The following is a 22,393-nucleotide window of genomic DNA, read 5'->3' as shown; positions in this document are numbered from 1 at the left end:
TCTGTACACAAACACACACAACAGGAGTTATAAGGTTAATGGGCATTCAGTCAGTTAGTTAGTTAGTATCCATTTAAAACAGGACAGTGGTAACAACAGTAGGCTACGGACAATTTTAAGTTTTAGATTTTAAATAGGCTGTATACATTTCTATGGGAGCAACAGGACGGTGAAATGTCGCTGATTTTACTACAGAGCAGGATGGATTGTAGGGTAGCAAACATCGTCGGAAAACACATTTTTAACACTGCAGGTTACCTGGGTGTAATGTTTTTCAGCTAAAAAGAAACATGGTCTGATAACTACCTAACTATATAAAGAGTAACTCAAGGTTAAATGCAGCTAATATGCCCTGTTTTAAGCCACGCACTTAAACCTCCGCTCCGCTGAGCCACCATCGCTCAAGCAGCAACGGCTCTAGAGCCAGAGTAGGGGAGAGGAGCTGGAACAAACCATTATGGGGGGGTACCTATACTTTTGTTGTGAAAATGTTACGTCTCAACCAAGTACCATATGCTTTTTATATTTTTAGTAGTGTGTCACACAAACAGCAAATATTGTCAAAAAAGTAAGAAATCTTTGGGGGTGTTTTGAAAATGGCCTAAAATCGCCCCTGGATTCAACCTATTCAGAACTCTCTTAGGCAAGGTTTTGTGTCATTTCTTTCAGCAGTCTTCAGCAACAGTTCTCCAGGCTTCAGTATCCAAAGCTCTTCTTTGGATATCATCTTTGGTTCTGTTTGTTCTGTTCTCTGTCACTGCTTCTATAGTGTTGAGATCTGTAAGCCAAACCAGGTTTTCTTACAGAAAAAACTGAATGATTTGTTATACACTATAGCTTTCTTGCATAATACTGAGTATGATGAAAAGCTCTCACACCTTTTGAAATATTTAATCATCTTTTTTTTTCTTTTAATCATGGAGGATGAAGATATGCGTAGCTTATTTGAGAGTTTAGAAATGTGCTAGGTAGGATGTAGAGTTATTGTAGAGACACTGACACTGCCTTGGATGCAATAAAGGCCTGAGTGCGTCATGAATTTAGGAGTAGATTTCTAGGAGGCCCTCCCCCACTTTGAACTGTGAAAGTAAGACAAAGAGAAGTTAATGTTGAGTGGAGACTACTTTTATGACTGGCAGGAAGTCACGTACACAGAGACACACACACAGTGCTTTGACTGTTATGACACACCCACACCTACATGCACACTCACTCACGTGCACATACACACAGGTACGCGCACACATTCACTTACGTGCACTTACATAGACATATGGGTACGCGCACACATAGGCACTCACGTGCTCGAGCATACACACACAAACACAGAGTTTGCAGTACACCATGGGGGTTTTATGATGGGGTCGCTTCTATAAAGCTAACTGTAACAAACAAAGGAGTGGAAGATCTGCAGAGGGACACCGGCCTTGCACGTCTCCCCTTCTAGATGATGCATGCTTAAATGAAGATGAATAAAGGTTTTGTGAAAATGACTACTGAGTTCCGGTGCCGTCTCTGATGCCTCGAGGAATAAAAAGAACCGGGGTGAAACTGATTTCGTAACAAGGACTACCTAGTGAAACGGTAATCACAATCTTTGTTCTAGCCTTTGTTCTGCATCACTGACTTCACATTTTAACATTCTCATATTGAAATCTGTCAACCTTGCAAATGCTGTTGGTTTCATTTGAATAGTGGTTAATTTTTGCTTCCATGTTGTGGTTTCAGTTCAGTGATAGTAAGTAGTATGCATACAGTTTGGTGTTAACGGTATTGGCAACAGCATGTTGTGGCACTGTTTTGATAGAGAACATTCAGCTATATGTTAACACAATGCAGGAGTGGACATCCCAGCAAATCCAAGCTGGATTTGGTTTCTTTTGCTCAGTGGACTTGTGAAAAACCCAAGACATACATCTCAGATTCTGGAGGCCTCGGTTAGCATAAAGTTCATGACAGTACGATTTTAAAAAAAGACTGAACACGTATGGTTTGTTTGGAAGGGTTGCCAAGAGAAAGCCTCTTCTGTCTAAAGAGAACAAAGCATCACAGCTCAGGTTTGCAATGTTGCATCTAAATAAATTACATGACTTCTGGATCAATATAATTTGGATAGAGATGTTTGGTCATAATGCACAGTGCTACGTTTGGAGGAAACCAAACACATCTTATCAGCATCCATATATATATATATATATACTGGCTGAAGAAGCTGACTGCACTCCACGAGCGTCTGGCAGCACAAATGAACCAGCTGCTAGTTAACGAGAGACACCCGGAATGGCTAACTGAAGGCCGGACGGTCCTGATCCCCAAGGACCCCAAGAAGGGACCGGTCCCCTCCAACTACCGACCAATAACCTGCCTCAGTACTACATGGAAGCTCCTGTCAGGCATCATATCGGCTAAGATGAACAGGCACATGGGTCAATACATGAGCGGGACACAGAAAGGAATTGGCAAGAATACCAGAGGCGCAAAACACCAGCTACTGGTAGACAGAACAATCAGCCGAGACTGCAAGACCAGACTGACCAACCTGTGCACTGCCTGGATTGATTACAAGAAGGCCTATGACTCAATGCCCCACAGCTGGATACTGGAATGCCTAGAATTGTACAAGATCAATGGGACCCTAAGAGCCTTCATCAGGAACTCAATGGGGATGTGGCGTACAACACTAGAGGCCAACTCCAAGCCCATAGCACAAGTCACCATCAAGTGCGGGATCTACCAAGGAGATGCTCTGTCCCCACTGCTGTTCTGCATAGGCCTGAACCCCCTCAGTGAGATCATTAACAAGACTGGCTACGGATACCGACTACGGAACGGAGCAGTTGTCAGCCACCTCCTGTACATGGATGACATCAAGCTGTATGCCAAGAGTGAACGAGACATCGATTCACTGATCCACACTACCAGGCTATACAGCAATGACATTGGAATGTCGTTCGGACTGGAGAAGTGTAGTCGGATGGTAACAAAGAGAGGGAAGGTAGTCAGAACTGAGGGGATTGAACTACCAGAAGGCAACATTGCAGACATAGAGGACAGTTACAAGTACTTGGGGATCCCACAGGCGAATGGGAACCATGAAGAGGCCGCTAGAAAAGCTGCAACCACCAAGTACCTGCAGAGGGTCAGGCAAGTCCTGAGGAGTCAGCTGAATGGTAAGAACAAGATCCGGGCCATCAACACGTACGCCCTGCCCGTGATCAGGTACCCTGCTGGGGTAATAGGCTGGCCAAAGGAGGAGATAGAAGCCACTGACATAAAGACAAGAAAGCTCCTTACCATGCATGGAGGGTTTCACCCCAAATCCAGCACCCTGAGGCTGTACGCTAAGCGGAAGGAAGGGGGCCGGGGACTGGTGAGTGTCAGCACCACAGTCCAGGATGAGACAACGAACATCCAAGAATACATTGGGAAGATGGCCCCAACTGACCGAGTGCTCAGTGAATACCTCAGGCAGCAGAAACCCAAGAAAGAGGAGGGAGACGAGGAACCATCATGGAAGGACAGGCCCCTGCACGGTATGTACCACCGGCAGATAGAGGAGGTGGCTGATATCCAGAAATCCTACCAGTGGCTGGACAAAGCTGGACTGAAAGACAGCACAGAAGCACTAATCATGGCAGCACAAGAACAAGCTCTGAGCACAAGATCCATAGAGGCTGGGGTCTATCACACCAGGCAAGACCCCAGGTGCAGGCTGTGTAAAGATGCCCCAGAGACAATCCAGCACATAACAGCAGGGTGCAAGATGCTAGCAGGCAAGGCATACATGGAACGCCATAACCAAGTGGCCGGCATAGTGTACAGGAACATCTGTGCCGAGTATAACCTGGAAGTCCCGAGGTCAAAATGGGAGATGCCCCCAAGGGTGGTGGAGAATGACCGAGCTAAGATCCTGTGGGACTTCCAGATACAGACGGACAAAATGGTGGTGGCTAACCAACCGGACATAGTGGTGGTAGACAAACAGAAGAAGACGGCCGTAGTGATCGATGTAGCGGTTCCGAATGACAGCAATATCAGAAAGAAGGAACACGAGAAGCTGGAGAAATACCAAGGGCTCAGAGAAGAGCTCGAGAGGATGTGGAGGGTGAAGGTAACGGTGGTCCCCGTGGTAATCGGAGCACTAGGTGCGGTGACTCCCAAGCTAGGCGAGTGGCTCCAGCAGATCCCGGGAACAACATCGGAGATCTCTGTCCAGAAGAGCGCAGTCCTGGGAACAGCTAAGATACTGCGCAGGACCCTCAAGCTCCCAGGCCTCTGGTAGAGGACCCGAGCTTGAAGGATAAACCGCCCGCAGGGGCGTGCTGGGTGTTTTTTTTTTTTTATATATTAATGAGAATTTAAAAAAAAAATCAAAATAAACTATGTAAAAATTGCTTATAGAAAGACTAAATAGCAGGAAAGAATTAGATAAAAATAAAAATAATAATATTTGAACAGCTAATAAGAATGTAGGCTAATCCTATAGGCAGCCCATTCACGACAAGGTTTTACCCACACAAATTCCAAGCTCAGCTGGACCAAAATTTGACAGTGCATACTTCCATTTTGACAAAATCCCCATCACCACACACTAAAATGCAGCCCCACAACATGACAGAGCCTCTGCCGTGTTTAACAAATAGGCACTCGCAGCTGGACCGATCTTTTAAATTTGCATTCATCACTCCCGCTGCCACTGATTTGTGTGTTGCCTGGATAATTTGGCACACCTCAGCCTTTTGCACAGTACTTGCCATCTTCCTGTGTAATATCTATACTACAATCCATCCAAGATGTCAGTGGTCCAGTTTTTGTGAGTACAATTATAGTGTTATTTTTGTATTGTATTGTGTAACCAAGTTTAGCAAACACATATATTAAAAATTCTAGCCTTCCACATCCATTTGTCATTTTTCTGTGGTTGTTATATTTCACTGTAAAGGCTGGTAATTATGAGATCCCTTCGTAATATTCTCCCGCCATAAAATAAATGTCATGTTTGCCTTGTAACTGTCTATTCATGGCTTCCTGCTCTTGCCTCCAGCTCCTCTTGCGTAGATGGTTTATTTGTACACTTTGGCTGGATCTCAGACTGTCTGACCGCATCTATATCTGGCTCTGACGGTCAGACAGCCCTGGGTTTCTTGAGCCAAGAAGCCAAGCATCTTATGTGCACATTTGTGCAGGCAGTGGATTTATACACTGAATTAAAATAAATTACCTGTACACAAACTGATAAAAGATTTGTCATTGATAGCCATGCACGCTGGCTCTCATTAATTTATTTCTCTATATTGGCAGTAAGCACTGCTCTTTTGTCGCCAGCCTGCAAGAATCCAGACAATCCAGTCTGACAGGCATGCTACTATTCAGACTGCATGCCAGCTGTGTGCCTCCCATGCATTTCTAATTCACTCTGTGAATTTTCATATGGATGTGATAGACATTACACATTTTGCCTTTGTCATCAATGTGGCCAAATGCATCTGTTGCGGCATTTCAGGAATTCTTTTTCCCCCTTTTTCCTCCTCTTTGTGCCATATGTGGGATTTGTATAAAGAATTTACTCGATTTAAACTAAAATTAACATTTATGGATTTCATGTGCAATGGAAGCAGATATTTTAGTCACTTTGTCCTAATGATTTAAATGAAAAAAGTCACATTTTAATAGTGTAATTTCAAACTTTCTGAGATAATATGAAATCGAAGCAATTCAGTCTTTGTAATGTGCCCTCTTCTGTAACAGAGCTGACCCCCAGGATCTGTACTGTGAACAAGAGACTTGAGTCTGACTCAAGGCGAAAATATTCCCTGACAGCCCTGCCTGTACTTGAGGCTCTGCCACAGGATATTGCGACTGCACTCTTTAAGAGAAGCAATAACAGCTCGCATTTCATCTGAGACTGCATTTCGTCAAAGGCGTCGCTTCAAGATAACCAACCCGTTCTTCTCCCAGCAGTGTCAGACAGAAAAGGGGGAAAAAAAGAGAGACAGAATGTAAAGTACGGGGCAGCACGAGGCAAACGCACTTAAAAACGCTTTAGAACAAAGAAAAAAAAAACCAATTGATTCATCAAATGAGTAAACTCGCAGAGGGAAAAGGTAGATATAGCTGCATTATTCTCCATGTCATTTAGCATTTCCTTCCAGAACTAGCCATTATGGCGAACTGACCATGACTCAAAGCATAGAAATGAGAAATTATTCAAATGTGAAAGGGTTCCCAGGCCGCTAGTAAAATGTTTGGTCGTTTGTGTTTGAACTTGGGGTTTTTGCACAGAAAAGAAAGTTGGCTTCACTTTTGTTGTTGTTGTTGTTTTATAGCAGTGGGGTTTTTTTTGTTTTTTTTTTGTGTGTAATTAATTAATTGATAAGTTAAAAATGGTTTGTCTCGTTATCTGCTTTTTAATATATATATATATATATATATATATATATATATATATATATATATATATATATATATATATATATATATATATATATATATATATATTGTGAATGGGACGGATATGAATGGTTTATAAAGAAATGACTACGAGACATTTCTAAGAAATGTAAAAACACCATAAAAGCATGCATTTGGGTGAGTGTATATCTGCGTGGAACACACCCGAGCAGGCATTCCAAGACGCCCCGGGGGTACCTGGCAATTAATGACGACGATTTACATTTTGAAACGCTAGTCTCTGCAGGGCAGCCAAGACTAGATGAGTTGAGGAAGTGACCTGTGATAGATGCCACATGATATTAATGTACGAAGGCACGCTGCCTCTAACCTGGCAGCCACCGGAAATCAATCACCACCTCGACATTGCTTTCGTTTGACAAATATGTTCTCACTGGCCAGGTAGCAGAGCTAACGGCCTCCAAAATATTTCTGTCAAAGACACAGCTCCTATTAATTATTCAGTCACCGGTGCTCCTGTGCTGCAGTGTACCTTACAATATTTACAGTGCTTGCGAGAGGCCGCTCTCCCTCTGGTGAGCGGTGGTGAGCTGCTTTTCGCACGAGCTATAATTCCATCTGGTCCACTTCCACTGAGAGAGGGAGAGAGGCGAGCTTGCTTTCATCCCTTATCAGGAAACACACTGGTCCTTTGAGGTGGATGAGTGTAAACAGGACTGAGGGTTGATGAAGGGTCTTGCATTGTCTTTAGGTCATTAATGAGGCAGGTAGGGTTTCAGACTCATGAAGTGGAGGCAGGAAGTCTGTGCTGTAATCTGCAGGGGAGCACATGTTGTTTTGTTTTCGTGCGAATGTGTGTGTGTGTTTTGTTCTTAGTCTAGATGTGAAAAGCATGCTAAATTTAGTTGGTAATCATGTGTGCATAATGCATTACTAATGTAGCAGACGGGGCAAAAGATGCCTTTTTAATTTACAGTTGGAATGAGAAGGGCGCTGTCCAGGGAGGACCATTGCAGGCAGAGTTAAACAAAGAGCACAATGGAGGCAAATCCAGCTGTTACCAGACAACCACTGGCCACCATGCTCTTACCGAGTTAAATCCCCCTTTTTTCCGCCCACAGAGCGGGAGCAGGGTGGTGGGTTGTGAAGGAGGGGGAGCGAAATGAGAGAAGGGAGTGATGTTGCATTCAAGCGGATGTGGGAAAAATGGAAGAACTAAGCTTTGGGTTGTTGAGAGGTCTTTTTTGGTTTTTAAACTACATCTGTCACCAATTCACTGGATTCTTGGAATCATTCTTGATTTCTCAAACATTGTAAGGATGATAAATGGATCAGAATAAAGCAAGAAGAAACCATGATTTTCTTTGCCTTGATAATCAAATGTGCACCTTGTCACCCAGATGGATCTAAACAAAGAGAAAACTTGCGGAAAAAAAAAAAAAACCCAACAACTGCACATTCCCGTCTCAGATACATCGTATTTGATTTCCTGTTCTTTGTCAGATTTCTTTATGTGACTTCCACTTTTTACATGAGGTATTGTTTTTGTAATTGGATTGCAGCTTTAATGAAATGCATAACTGCTGCACTACAGGTAGAAAAAAATATATACAGACTCCTTGAGAATTTAGTCCAAATATAAATGATTTCCCATTACATGCCATTCCACAAAAATAATCGTATTTAATGTTAATGTCATAAAATGATAGTAAAAGATGGATGTGGTCAAAGTGACATCACTCATTGGTTGCTAAAGTCTCATTGTTCAGGGTCCAGTAGAAAGTTTTCTTTGGTGTTTTGCTGAGAAATATTGCATCTTCATATTGTGGTGACTTCCCAAGATACCAAGGCAGGCATACCCTAAATCCTACTCAATGAAATGAATGTCCTGAAATAAGACTTCAAACTAGGTCAAAATGAAAAGGAGCAGAGGGGTGTTTTCCTGAAGACTGTACAACTGCATTCCTTTTGAAACCAGAAAAACCAGAGGTAATTAATTAATTAGGATACTATGGATAAATATCCATTTTGAAACATATGACCGAGGCTTACAAAATAAACTTAATTTTTCAATTTTTTATGACACAGCATAAGTGTCTGAGCCCATAAACTTGTCAAGAAAATGTTTACAGAGGTCAAGTCAGAAAACCATTTTTCCACAGATTTCTATAGGACCAGAGTCTTCTGGCAGCCAAATAAAATGCAGGGTTAAGACCCTTCTGCATTGGTTTCTTTTTTTTCTTTTTTCTTTTTAGTTTTTTGCTGAGAATGTAGGTCTGAGGCACAATTGAGATGTTGTAGTCTCTTTTCGCTTCTTCTCTGTTGTAAAACTAAAAGCCAGTCTGGCTAACTAGAAGGCTATGAGAAAGGCCCGAGTTAGACTTCTGTAGGAAATCTGTCATAATTTATGACATAACAGGAAATCCTTTTTTTTTTTTTTAACTCTGTGCCCTATCCTTTCATGTAATCTGATGTGCATCCCCCAAGAAATGTAACTATGGCAGGTCGATGCAGTCAGCTATGGCTGAATGCCTTGGAAGGCTGCAGCGTAGGATTAAAAGGCATTGCTGGTTATGTCTTGCGTGTTGTAAATTTATTTTCTAAATCAAACTAAAGTGGGCCTAAGCTCCATTAATCTGTGGCCTCTGTAAACTGATTTTATTCACTCTTTCCCTACTCTTAAGTCTTTTTGTATAAAATATTTGAGTTAAAAGGTCAAAAAAGGAAGGCATGCTTTTAGAAAGATCCTACCAAGTACATCACAACACACCAAGTCTGCTCTGTCTCTTGGATTATCAGTCATCAGCATGTCCAGTTTCAAAGGACAAGCGAAAATGCTCCTCTTTACGCTCAACAATGGACTTCACCAACCAATGGGGTTAATTTGTCTACCTCTATATTTTATGATCATCAGTTTATGAGTTTAGGACCATCGGCTCCATAGCACATCTGTTACAATCATTCTTCAACCCATATCACTTATCACAATCTATTTCAAAACACAAAGATAACAAAGGCCATAATAATGGCCTTGAGGCATCACGATTGGGGCTTCAGCAAACAATGGCTTAGTTCAGCCATTTAATTACAGCCAAAACACCTGCCTCATTAAAAGATAAAACATTATTGCCATAACATGTCTACAGCATTTCCACTGTGTGGCAAGATGAAAATAAAGTTTCTAAAATCTTCAGTTATCAGTTTGATTATACCCTCAAACTGAAAGATGAAGAAAACTGTCCCCTAAATTGTCAAATAACAATATGAATGCAGCATGGCTTGATTAAGTTTTAATTGTAAGAGTGTTTGCTGGAACGCAGAGTGTGTGTGTGTGTGTGTGTGTGTGTGTGTGTGTGTGTGTGTGTGTGTGTGTGTGTGTGTGTGTGTGTGTGTGTGTGTGTGTGTGAGAAAAAGAGAGAGAGAGAGAGGGAGAGGGAGAGGGAGAATACAGGGAGGACATTTTTTCACCCACGATCCTTGAAGGTAGCATGAGTGACTGAAGTGGGTCACGTGAGATGCTCCGCTAAGAATGCGGTGACGTGGGAGAGTTCTGTCAGTGTAGCGGTGTCTGACAGCCAGCTTCCCCGGGCCAGTAGGTACCTCGCCCGGCTGAGGAATCCGACCGGGGTCGCTCTGAGACGGAGCACAGGAGAAGGAAAAAACAAGAAGGTGCGGACTGAAAACCCGAAGCAGGGAGGTGAAGGTAGATGAGTTGTTGTTTCCGTTTCCCACTCCAGGACTCGGGGAACATGTTTTGGCTGTGATTGGACTTATATATGGAAGATTATATATATATTTTTTCCTATTCTGCTCATTTTTATTACTCCCCTTCTGCCTAACACCAGCTTTCCGAGCATCGTGAAGTACCAGCCGTACTCCTGCTGCTCTGTCGCTTTTCAGCGGGCTCCCCGATAGCCTTGCGGGGCGGGGATGCTGTGGTGTTCTTGCTTTCATTCTGACATGAAATAACACATCTGAGCAGCGGGCCAAACTTGGATAAAATCAGAAAACAACGCAGAAACAGAAAGGTGAGGGGATACGTAAATGAAGTAGAGGGCAGCAGTGTAGAGCGGGCACAAGGCGCAAGACAGGAGAGGAAGGAGAGGGGGAGTCGCAGCAGGAGGAGAACCAAAACCCGCAGGTTTGTTGAGCTTGTGGGGATGAGAACGAGGAGGAGGGACCTTACGCATTGAAGGTGTCAGTGCGATTAGAAAAACAGGGGGAAGGGAACTAAAGCCCAGATTGTTTCCAGTCCTGAGAGACGGTGATGGCGAGTGCAGGCACCGGGGTCCCTGCTCTCCCTCAGCCGACCGCAGCCCCATCAGCTACCGCAGCGGCAGCAGCATGAGGAGGAGGAGGTAGGCAGCCCTGCACGTCTCATCGGTCCCCCCACATCCTCATTATTCATTTAGCCTTCCCCGCCCTCCTCTCCCCTCCATTACATCCACCTTTCTTCCCCAGCAGCCTTGACGAGTACCAATCTAGCCATCAATCAATTTCTCCACACACCTTTGTCCCAACATCATGCATCTCGTCTCAGATACTTTCCAGAAGCCCCTCTTCCCCCCCCATACCACGGGGAAGGTGTACCAGAGGACCACTTATTTAAATTCCACTATTATTTCTTCCCCTAAAAATTAATGTTGTCCACTTGCCTGGCTTTTGTGTGACATTCCTGGAGGCACAGTGTCAGCAAAAGGGGTCAGTAGTGCATGCTGTATTAGTCTCCATAAAAATCAAGTTTAGGAAATCCCTCTGTAAACCTGCCAAGATGCAAGGCCAGGGACTTTCCATCGATCCAGTTCAATTAACAGGGTTTTTTTTATCCACTTCATCATGTCGAGCTGCCTGAGTGTTTTTGGGCACTAAAGACCGTGCATAGTTGGGGGATATCTGCTAAATGCTGCGACGGAGAGGGAAAAAAAGGCTAACCTCCCCCGTCAGGGTGTTCACTCTGACCACCAGACTATGAAACTTTAATAGGGTCTAATTTTCAAACCCCCTTATAATTTATTACAGTGGCGTCTGAACCGAGTCCTCAAAAAGAGTCCAAGGGAAGAGAACATGTGCAGGGTGTTAGGACTGTGAGAGGTAAATACAGCAGTAATAGTTTTCAGATAGCACAATTAACGGAAGTGGATAACACTTTCTGTGTCTGTCACTCGCTTAGAGAAGTGCGATGCTGTAGCATAATATTTACAGCTGCGGTGGGTCCTGGATGCCAAAGCTTGATTTCCTAAAAGGTCGGGAGTCCAAGTCAAAGTCCAAAGGCTGCTCAACACTTTCTGTTGTCACTGCCATTACTCAGACCTAAAGCTATTTAAAGACCAAGCGAGTCTAAATGTTTACTGTCTACAGTGTATGTGGTAAAGGTTCAGTTTACACGAAATTGGATTACATCTGTGGAGTTCAGAACGCTGATGTATGTTTGAAAATAATCCATTTTTTTAAATCACTTTTTTTTTAATCCAATCAGCTTTGAAACATCTAAAGAGAATCTGTTTAATGTGATGCATTGGTCAGAATCGGCCGATTTCCACACTCGCAGCCACAAGCTGAGGTTACGTTAGTGTGGAAGTTCCTCACTGTGAGCAAAAGACAAAGATTCATAAAAGTAAACCGTCTGTAGCAACAAACAGACGCTTAAACATGGTTGTTTTAAAAAAAAGCTAACAAAGGAAAAGTGACTAAAGCAAACCCAGAGCTCAGAGCCAACCACAAACCAGCAGCCTCGGTATGAGCAAAGGATCAAGGCAGTTATGGGGAAAATGATGGAGATGATTGAAAGAGAGAGCAGAGTCTGAGGTCCTGCTTTCTGCTAAATTTATACATTTACTAGAAAATGACGTAAGTAACATCTGATATTTGTTTGTTGCCCCTACTTTTGTTTGCATGGTAAAATATGTCAGGTAAAGATTCGTGTGCTAGCGAGTCATTTTCAGTGAATTATTTGCACCACTTCCTAACAGCACAGTGTTTTATTTTCAGTTGTTTGCCTGAGAGAACTACCAGCAGTTTGGGGGAAGTTGTAAACATTAACAATTTATCTTGTTATGAAACATTTTTTTGCAACAAAAAAACATTTATATTACAGTATTTATCAGTTATTTGATTAATCAAAGTCAGTTTAAAGAAATGGCTATCTTAAAACCAGAATATGAATAACACTTCTTGATTAGATACCAGAAAAGTTTGTAATTTGGGTCAGCTGACCTGATAAGGATCAGATATGGCTATGTCGTGTGTTGGAAGGGCTCAAGTGGCCTGGCCCACATTTGACCAGGCTCTAGTCATGAAGGATATTAAAAAAAATAAAACGCAGCTGGCCATCCAGAGTGTCTCGTCTGTTCAACACTTAGCAAGAACTCAGCCCTCCCTATCCTGCCGGCCCTTTCCAGGCTGAGTCAGACAGCAAACAACGTTTTCAAAGGGTCTGAAAATTATCCTTTTTCTTTAGTTCTTGGACGGCAAGTCTGTGGATTATTTAAAACATCATGACAATCTTTTACTTTTGGCGGGGGTAAAGATACAAGGCGGTTTTATTTTTAAACCTGTAAAAGTACAACAAATGCCAAATTTCCTTCTTTTGTATTTGGGTTTTGACCTTATCAATATTCTACAGATAAAACGACTCGTCCACGTAACTAAATATATCACAGGAACGTTTGTTTTTGAGTAAAGCGTTACTGACAGAGGACACTTGGATTTATAGACAGAGACAAAAGAAAACAGTGAAATCAAGGAGCAGCATACACTGTGTGCCGGCTCTTTAATCCAGTGTCGAAATTAAAAAATTGTATCACATGAATTACATGAATTTTACAAATTATTATTATTTTTTTTTTATTTGTATACTAGCAGATTAGACTCAGACAGATGTGTTGAGAAGAAGCAGCATATTAAAGGGGATATGAAAAGCAGTAACCTGAAGATGGTTTCATTTAAAACTCAAACTATTTTTTATTTCAGTGTCTGTTTCAGTATATTAAACTTTGTTCTATAGCTGAAGGATAGTCCATATAGCACTTTTATTTTATTCTGTTTTAGTTTATTTTATTGTGTGTGTGTGTGTGTGTGTGTCTCTCTCTCTGTGTGTGTGTGTGTGTCTGTTTTTAATCTTTCTCTGACCTTTATTTTGGTGACACTGTGATTTCCATCCAAGGTTACTGTAGATGTGCAGTTGACTGATAGTCCTTGGAAAGATTTTTTGGTAGACTGTCAAACAAATGGAATTTGAATAGAATTCATAAATGTATTTGCACATCTAGATTCTGTTCTACAACATGCACTCTTGCCTTCTACAAATAAATTGTTGTTCTAAAGTACTCACTGAATTTGAGTGTGTTACTGTAACAGGATGCCACTGGCGCAACAAGTCAGTTGGTGGAGATTCTTCCTTTCCAGATATTCCACGTAACAGCTGTTACTGCAGAGTAAGTGAAAGTGTCTTTTTGCTTCTTAACCTCCTAGGACCTGGCGTCCACATATGTGGACATCGCATTTTGGGTTATTTAGACCAAAATACTAAATTTTGCTCTACAAGGGCCTGATATCCACTTACGAGGACATTATACTGCTACTGTTCTATCAAAATTTTAAACGAATATCCTCATTTGTGGCTCTTATTTTGATTAGAAACAAAAATTAGGTTAAAAAAAATCTTTTTTCTCCAGAACTGCAGGGTTTTTACCTCACAGTAGAACGTACCTTGACGGGAGTGCTATTCTGATTTCGTGCTACCTAAATAAACCTTAACTGAACTGGATTGAATTCTTAGTCTCTTCAGGTTTTTTATTCACTTGCTTTTCATTTGCTGCACAGCCCACCATAGAAACATATTAGTGATCAGCCTGGTGTTGAGGTTGGTTCATCTCTTGGCTGAAGTTTTCCACATGATGGCCCATTAGAGACAGCTGATATAAGCTTTTGGGAAAAAACTTCTTATCATCCCTGTGCTAATGTATTTATATTAGCCTAAACATAGCTATGTAGCTAGCCACCATGTGGCACATCATTGTATGTAAGTTGGCCCAGCTTGACTAACCCTTTAAATGTCACAGCTAATGTGTTTTCTGTTTAGTATTTTAGACATACTTTGGTCAGAACCTGGTATCTCATCTTTAGTTAGAAACCAGTGAGATAGCTTCCTGTTAACGTCCAACTCGGCTGAACCCTTGAATGTAAACTTAACTGTAATATCTGGGAGAACAGCCGCAGTGATCATTTTATTATGGCTGAAAAGATCTTTCTCTCTGAGTGGTGGCTCAGAGTTTGATTGATTTGGAAAACTGAAGCAGCATTGGACTGGGAAATGGCTAATGACATCAGATTTAACAAAGGGATAGATCAATGCCTGCCATAGTATAAAGTAAAGGATGAATTAAAATAATTTGAAGTTGATCAAAGCAACCTAAAATCTACTAGATGGATAGATTAATTTGTTTTCTTGGCAAAAATGTGAAAAAAGACAACAACAAAAAGATCTTGGCCGTCAGGGTTTTTTTGTAAAGAAAAGTTTGAGCTTGAAACTAGTTTTTGGTTCATCACTAGTTAAGACGCAATTTATTTTAATAATTTTTATTTAAAGAAATGCAGTTTTCTTAAGATTGTGAAAACCCTGCTTTTCACTTTAGTAAATATAACCAAAGTAAAGCTGCCAGCTGGCCATTCAGAAATAGAACAACAGTGTGGAAATTAGAATAGGGATGACCACCACCCCTGATCTCAAGTTACTAGTATTCTTGGATTTACATGTTGAACTATTCACTGCAATCAGATGGTAAACAAAAGGCTGAGAATGAAATGACAGGTTCTTGAAGTGGAGTGCTGCTGAACAGAAGTGAGGAATGGATTATGTCACAGTGGTTCCCAAACTTTTACACACTTACATACACACACACAGCTACCGTCCCTCCATTTAGAAAGGCAGAGGCGCCACGGTGTAATTATTTTACGTGTAGTTGTTTGTTTCCTGTGTAATAATATTCAACATTGCTATCAATACAATTTTCAAAAAATGCCTCTCTGTGCAAAATGGGTTCAAAAACATAAACAACTGTGGGATACTGTTTGTCTGTGATTTGGAGAGCCCAGTGCGTGCTACTGACGCAGGGAAAACCAGTTATGCAAAGGAGACCTGAATGTGCTGGATACTTTACTGATGGTATTTTCAAACTTGATGCCAAAAGGAGGGCTTTATAGATGAAGGTCCATGATTGAGGAGATCATATTAGGAAGTTAACAGGAAAAGACTTCTGGTAGAAAAAGGTTAAGTGAGGGGTTTTAGTAACCTGCTTCGACTGATTGGGGAAGGAGGGGAAAGACAAGGAAGGAAGGAGAATATATAGAATAACGTGCAAATATTTCTTTCAAAATAAGACACACAACTACAACACGGGAAAAGACCCAGGGAAACCGAGTTAATGATAAAGACCCTGAAAACCATAAATTTCACAGCTTTATGATGTATATATAGTGTTGTGAAAAACGTTTTCACTGGACTCTGCAGCCCTGTGAAAACTAAGTACACCTCATGATTCAGTAGCTTTTAGAAGCACCTTTACCAGCAATAACTTGAAGTTGTCATTTTCTGTACAACCCGTTCTTCTTTACAATTTAGGTTCAGTTCACTTATGTTTACAGGCATTCTAAATGCACAGGTGACCTAAGCTCTTGCCATATCATTTGTGGACTTTTTCTGGGTATTGCAACTCGGAGGGGGGGCTATTTTTCAGCCATTCTGTTATAGGCTTGCTGGTATGCTTGGGACCACTGTCTTGTTGCATGAACCAGTTTCAGTCAAGCTGTAGCTGATCTACTTTCGTCTACAGACTAGTTCGTGTTAGATTCATTGAATGCAAGGTGCCCAGTTCCCGTGCCTTCAAAATAAGCCATGTCACCCCTCCACCACTGTGCTTGCAAGTTGGAATGAGGTGTTTGTGCTGATTTGTTGTTTTTGGTTTTTGCCAAACGCAGCCCTGTGCATTATGCCCAGACATCTCTAGTTTGGTCTTCTCTGTCCAAAGAACATTGTTTCACAAGACTAGTTTTTCCATACAAGTTATATCTCATTCAACCACAACACTCAGGATTTGTTTGTCGATGTTGTTTAGCCTTTGATGGTTCTTTTTAGAGATGCCTGAGCTTTCGTTACTCCAATGAAGGCAGTATGGCGTAACACTAGTTTAGCATTAAAATAAATCATAAATGTAGTGGTTGCTTCAAGGCTGGTGTTATTGGAGGAAACAGGAATGTCAAATGAACCACATAATCAGTCGGACCGGTTCCAGTGAAGCAGAATTTAACCTCTAACTTCAGTGAGCAGCCGCTCTGTGAGCCGTTTTCCTCAAGAAAATGTGTCACTATCACAAAGTGCATTTTTTTTCATCAAATGAAGGTCATATCTTCATTGACATCGGCAAAGCTTGTTTTGCATGCGTCTCACAACATGTTCAGGCAAAAGCAGTCTAGGCTGCTTATGCAGGCATAGAAAGAAAGAAAGCAAACCGTGGTGATTGGTGTGTGAACATTGGGAGTTTCTTCCTGCTGATTTTAAGGCTGAGAGAAAAGGCACTACAATGTATGCTTAGTATGTTACCAAAGTGCCACTCCCCGAGGCGTCATTCTGACTATTGACCGCTGCTGAAACGCTGGGGCTTTAATTAGCACTAGTGTAACTAATTGGCTTATATAGAAGGGACATTGATGGGAGCGAAGAAAATGAATTAATGAGGAAAGGCATTGGCAGATTAAATTGCACTGGTAAAAATTAAAAATGGATGCCTGATCTCCTGGTGAAATTGGCATTTAGATCCAAAACAACGTCAGAAATCCATTGAGGGTTGTAAGCGCGTGGGTGGGGTAGATGTCAGATTTCGCGTGTGTACCCGTGCGTACATGTTTATTTTTATGTGTATGCGCCTCTGTGTGTGGACTCTTCATCAGAGCTCATGGAACTACATGCTCATTTAGCTGACAGCAGAAATCTCTCAAGCGCTGGATGTGCTTCGATGTAAAGTACGTTAACCTTTAAAACAAAGCCGGCCCTGGCCTCTCTCATTCTCCTGTAATTGCTTGCGCTGGGTAAGCACACTCGCCTGAAAAGGTTATCGTGTTCCTTGTCAGTTGTCATGATGAATGAGCAAACATAGCAGGAAACTGAAAATTGCAAGTTTAGATTTAGAAAAAAAACACTCTCTCATAGCAAGCTGGCATGTTGCATTTGCAAAAATTATTGCTCCATTGTTTCGTATCTCAAATTATTAAAAAGCAAGCAAACAAGCAAGAAAGGCAATGCAGGCAGGCAGTAAATTAACACACACAGGAAGCAAAAGGGGATTCTAGACTGCTACACTGCTGCTACATTAATATTCGCCAGAGTCTAGTACAACCTCCAAGTTTCTGCTGGCATATTCTGTTTTCTCTAGTGATGTGTACTGCCAGCATGAGTGTGTGTGTGTGTGTGTTAGTCAACGTGGACAGCAGTGATGATGTTTGCGTCAAGTGTGAATATAATTATGTGTGATGTGCACATGCATCTTTTGTCTGTGTGTGTACACAGATCTGATTATGTGTGTAGCGTATTTGCTGTGTGTATCATTAAATCTTGTCGGCATTATATTCTGGGTTTGTCTGTCAGTGATCCCAACAAAAATGATTGCATGTGTGCTGTTTGCTATCCATGTGATTGACTATATTGCATAGTAAATGCTTTTTTTGTGCAAGCTGACTGTTTGCCTTGGTGACTCGCTGAGCTGGTGCGTGTATACCACAATCTTTTTAGGTAAATCCTGCTTCAGAACAGTGCGTTTACAGAGCCAGGCTCATTTTAGATCATGAACCACATACAGCGTACTCTGATCTTAAGTGTCAGTCAGTGTAAAGCCCTTTAATTACACATTTAATCTGTGAAATATCTTAATATAGGGAAAAAAGATGGACATTTTCAACTTTATGTCTTGGTTTTTTGTATATGACAAAGAAAGGCTGCTGTAGTAAATGAACAATATGTCAGTATTGGAAATAAATGTGTAAAAATAACAGAAGTAGTTCTGGGTTGTCCTTGCCTAGACTTTCCTGTAATTACAAATACTTTAAACTTTTTGTTAATTCACAGGATTAACAAAACAGTCAGATTTGAGGCTTTCCCAGGCCGATTCTGGCCAGCGGACCTTGAATTTGTCACCCCTGGCATAGAGTTTTCTAAGTGGCTTGTCTGTCAGTTGCATTCTGCGCATTCACCATTATGTCTCTCTTTGTGCACAACGTCCTGTTGGACAGCACACATAATCACGTAGATTTTTGTCCACACTGTTTGCCTGTTTCCTTATCTGTCCTCTCCTTATACTGTACGTCTCCATGTTCCAACCTCAAGCAGCCTGGGTGATCGCAGCTAGACAGTAGGCAGCATTGATAAGCTGGAGGTAGAAGGTGAATGGCTGGTGATGGCTGTTATCACCAGAGGCTGGCTCAGGCTTAGGCACCGCTGCCTGCTGGACCCTGAAAACTCACTTTGACAGATGCATCTCCTCCCTAGCTGTTGACGCGCTGCGGGGGGCTGATGACACTTGCTTGCCCATGCGGCTCAGGGTAGCGTTTGCTGGCACCGCGTTGGGCCAAACCTGCAATTTATAGTTTGCCCCAGGCATTAAACTGAGTAATGACATGCAAAGAAAAAAAGAAACCACCATCTCACCATGCCTACCACCAATCTGCCAGCCCAAAATGTAGCTTCCACCAGTCTTGACTATTTTAACTGGGTTTAACCATGAGATGAATTCCTGATTCCCTTTATTTTCTGTCACTGTGCAAATCTATGGCCGTCAGTTGTGTAAACCATGAGATAGAATTATTCGGGATGTGTTCTGTATATCAGCAACTAGACACAACTGGGAGTGCTTGTTTTTCAACCATACAGATGCACTGTATGCATAATTTTCAGAGCAGCATCCAGGCCCTGCCGTGTTGTTCGTCCCTGTCCAATCAAAGATACAACAGTGCTCACGGTGAATCAGCTACTTCCTTTTGAACTGTTAAGTCAGCTTACCGAGAGAGCCATTTGCCATATTGGACCCTCCATCCACAGAAAGCTCTAACTGAGGGTTTTTTAGTCAAAGTCACTCGAGCGTGTCAAAACAAGCCATGAGAAAAACAAAGCACAATTAATAATTAGGTTCAGTTCTTTCCCACAATAAAAACCACACCTGCAATTCAGACAACTAACATGTGGCTCTGTGCCAGTGAATAGGAGGTGCTTTTGGGCTGCTTCCAAAGCTGTTTTCTCAGTCTCCTTTTTTTCTCTTTTCAGATTTTAACCCTGCTCTAAGCTGCATCGGAGGGGGTTCAGACATTCCCCTGACTCCACCAGGAGGCTAACTCCAACCTGTCTGTCAGCTCAGATAACCCTCTGATTGTTGACAACCACATGTTTACGGTGACTGTATGTGACCGCCGCCGCCCATTCTCGAGCAGCAGCAACAGCCTCCTGCGACCCCGACCTGCATCATGCAGTGGAGACGGCGGCACTGCTGTCCCATCAAGATGACCTGGACCGTCAAGCGCTCCCTCTTTCGGACCCACGTGGCCGGGCTCGTCTCACTGGCCCTGCTCTTCGCCGTTTTCTTATTTTTCAGCCACCAAGACTGGCTGCCAGGGCACAGCGGGCCTCGCGAAAACCCGCTTGCCTACACTGTCAGGGGCCTTCGAAGCCCCAAGGGAGAGGCGAACCAGAGCAACTCCCTGAGGGGCCTTTGGAGGGAAACAGGGAATGTTGCACCAAAACCTCTCCTCAACCTCAGCTCTCAGCAGGGTGAGGGGGCAGCAGGAGAGGCAGCAGTCGTGGGGGGAGGAGGAGGTGGAGGAGCCAGAATGGGTGTAATGGGGCTCGGGGACTCGATGAGTACTAACAACACGCTAGAGAAGGAGATGGGTGTTGGCGGGAGGCTTAGCGCCCAGCCCTATCGATACATCCTGAACGAGCCCTTCAAGTGCAGAGACAGCACACCCTTTCTCATCCTGCTCATAGCTGCTGAGCCAGGACAGGCCAATGCCCGCAATGCAATCCGCCAGACATGGGGAAACGAGAGCGTGGCGATGGGCCTGGGGTTTGTCTGTCTTTTCCTGCTCGGCACAGGAAAGAGTTCGGACACCCTCCTTCAGAGCAGAATCGAGGAAGAGAGCTGCGTTTACCACGATATCATTCAACAGGACTATCAGGACACTTACTACAACCTGACCATCAAAACTCTGATGGGCATGAACTGGGTAGCTACCTATTGCCCACATGCTTCCTACGTGATGAAGACAGATAGTGACATGTTTGTCAATACAGAATATCTCATCCAGAAGCTGCTGAAACCTGAGATGCCTCCGAGGCAGAGGTATTTCACTGGCTACCTGATGAGGGGCTATGCACCAAACCGAAACAAAGACAGCAAGTGGTACATGCCACCAGAGGTGTATCCAAGCGAGCGCTACCCGATATTCTGCTCAGGCACGGGGTACGTGTTCTCAGGGGACATGGCCGAGCTGATCTACCAGGCCTCGCTCAGCATACGCAGGCTGCACCTGGAGGATGTTTACGTGGGAATCTGCCTGGCGAAGCTGCGCATTGAACCAGCACCCCCTCCCAACGAGTTCCTTTTCAACCACTGGCGTGTGTCTTACTCCAGTTGTAAGTACAGCCACCTCATCACATCCCATCAGTTCCAACCCAATGAACTCATCAAGTATTGGAACCACTTGCAAAGCAACAAGCACAACGCCTGTATCAACATGGCCAAGGAAAAGAGCGGCAGGCACAGACACCGGAAGTTCCACGGAGAGAGGCCTCCGTGATGGATCCTGCGATTACACCCCATCTTAAAAAAAAAAGAAGAAAGGTGGGAAGGATAGAAGAGTTCAGTGTAACTACAGATGGTGAAGGGCATGTTGAACTCTCAGCACTATACCTTATGGGGATAAGCACATTGTTTTTGGTATTGTGTACAGTTGATTCAAACTATTTTTTTAATCAAAAAATGAAAAAAATATGTATTGTAAATCTATTGAGCTATTTCCAAAAGGGAGAATGGGGGACATTTCTGTGTGAAATGGAGCGTGCTAAAAAAAAAGAAAAAGAAAAAAAAGCTGCAGCTCAAGAGCGGTGTTTATGATAATTCAGGTGCCAACAGAAAGGTGGTAATTTATGCTCTTCTCTAAAGGGTAGTACTGTATGTCACATTCTACGAATACACAAAAAAAACAAAAGGAAAAAAAAGAAAAACATTAAGACACAAGTGTGTTTACAAAGACAAAGGGAAATGTACATGTACTATGTCAAAAAGTTATACTACCTAAATATGAATGAATGATATGAACCTTTGACGTTGACCAGTTATGCTGCCCTGTTTCTCAGTGTTTACTTTCCAGATCTATCGATGACTACCACCCTAAAGAGAAGGTTTATCTGTCATATACTGTATTTTATTTAAAACGATCGACATGAACGCACCCAGAATCACATCAGAGATGACTGAGATTGTATTTTTTAAAGCTTTACATTGACTATGACTCTGCACTTCAGCAAATGTGCAATGAATCTGTTAACGAATAAACGTTCCAAAATCACTTTGTGTGCAGCAGTGTGTGTCTGTTTTGTCGGGGGTTCTTCCTAAGCTGTCGAACGTAAAGTGGTGTGGACCACCGGACGTTAGCAGAGGAGCTACAGTGAGCCTTGGCATCAAAAAGAGTACCGAATGGATGGAACACATTTCTGCTAATAGAAATAACTAAATTTCCCTCATATGTATCCAATCGGGCGGACATCTATTCACTGCAATGTCCTGTGCTTCACACTTTGTCCACACAAACCATGCAATAAGCCCTGTACCTTATGTACAGTGGCGGTGAAAGTTGTTCAAATGCACAGCAACTCAAAACACCACATGAAAAATAGTTAAAAGCAAAGAAAACCATATGGAAAAAAACACACAAGCGAAATTAA

At 42.5% G+C, this 22,393-nt stretch overlaps 1 protein-coding gene across 4 annotated transcripts; it reads left to right on the top strand.

Annotated features, from left to right (window-relative positions):
• The first annotated feature begins 1,414 nt into the window (after window positions 1-1,414).
• b3galt2 (UDP-Gal:betaGlcNAc beta 1,3-galactosyltransferase, polypeptide 2) lies at window positions 1,415-22,004 on the top strand. 4 transcript variants are annotated; one of them, XM_080887927.1, is made up of 2 exons: window positions 1,415-1,584; window positions 19,718-22,004. In XM_080887927.1, the coding sequence occupies exon 2, from the start codon at window positions 19,915-19,917 to the stop codon at window positions 21,244-21,246; it is 1,332 nt and encodes a 443-aa protein (XP_080744053.1). In that variant the 5' UTR covers window positions 1,415-1,584; window positions 19,718-19,914; the 3' UTR covers window positions 21,247-22,004. The 4 variants fall into 4 exon arrangements, with proteins under 4 accessions (XP_080744053.1, XP_080744054.1, XP_080744055.1 ...); XM_080887928.1 differs by lacking the exon at window positions 1,415-1,584 and adding an exon at window positions 9,936-10,080; XM_080887929.1 differs by lacking the exon at window positions 1,415-1,584 and adding an exon at window positions 9,947-10,114.
• Window positions 22,005-22,393: the final 389 nt, after the last annotated feature.

The sequence above is a fragment of the Rhamphochromis sp. 'chilingali' genome, assembly GCF_963969265.1.
Source record: "Rhamphochromis sp. 'chilingali' genome assembly, chromosome: 7".
Classification (NCBI taxonomy): Eukaryota; Metazoa; Chordata; class Actinopteri; order Cichliformes; family Cichlidae; genus Rhamphochromis; species Rhamphochromis sp. 'chilingali'.
This window is presented reverse-complemented; position numbering and strand designations above follow the sequence as displayed.

Coding starts and splice junctions, on each gene's coding strand:
- b3galt2 (XM_080887927.1), top strand. CDS start 19,915: ATGCAGTGGAGACGGCGGCACTGCTGTCCCATCAAGATGACCTGGACC.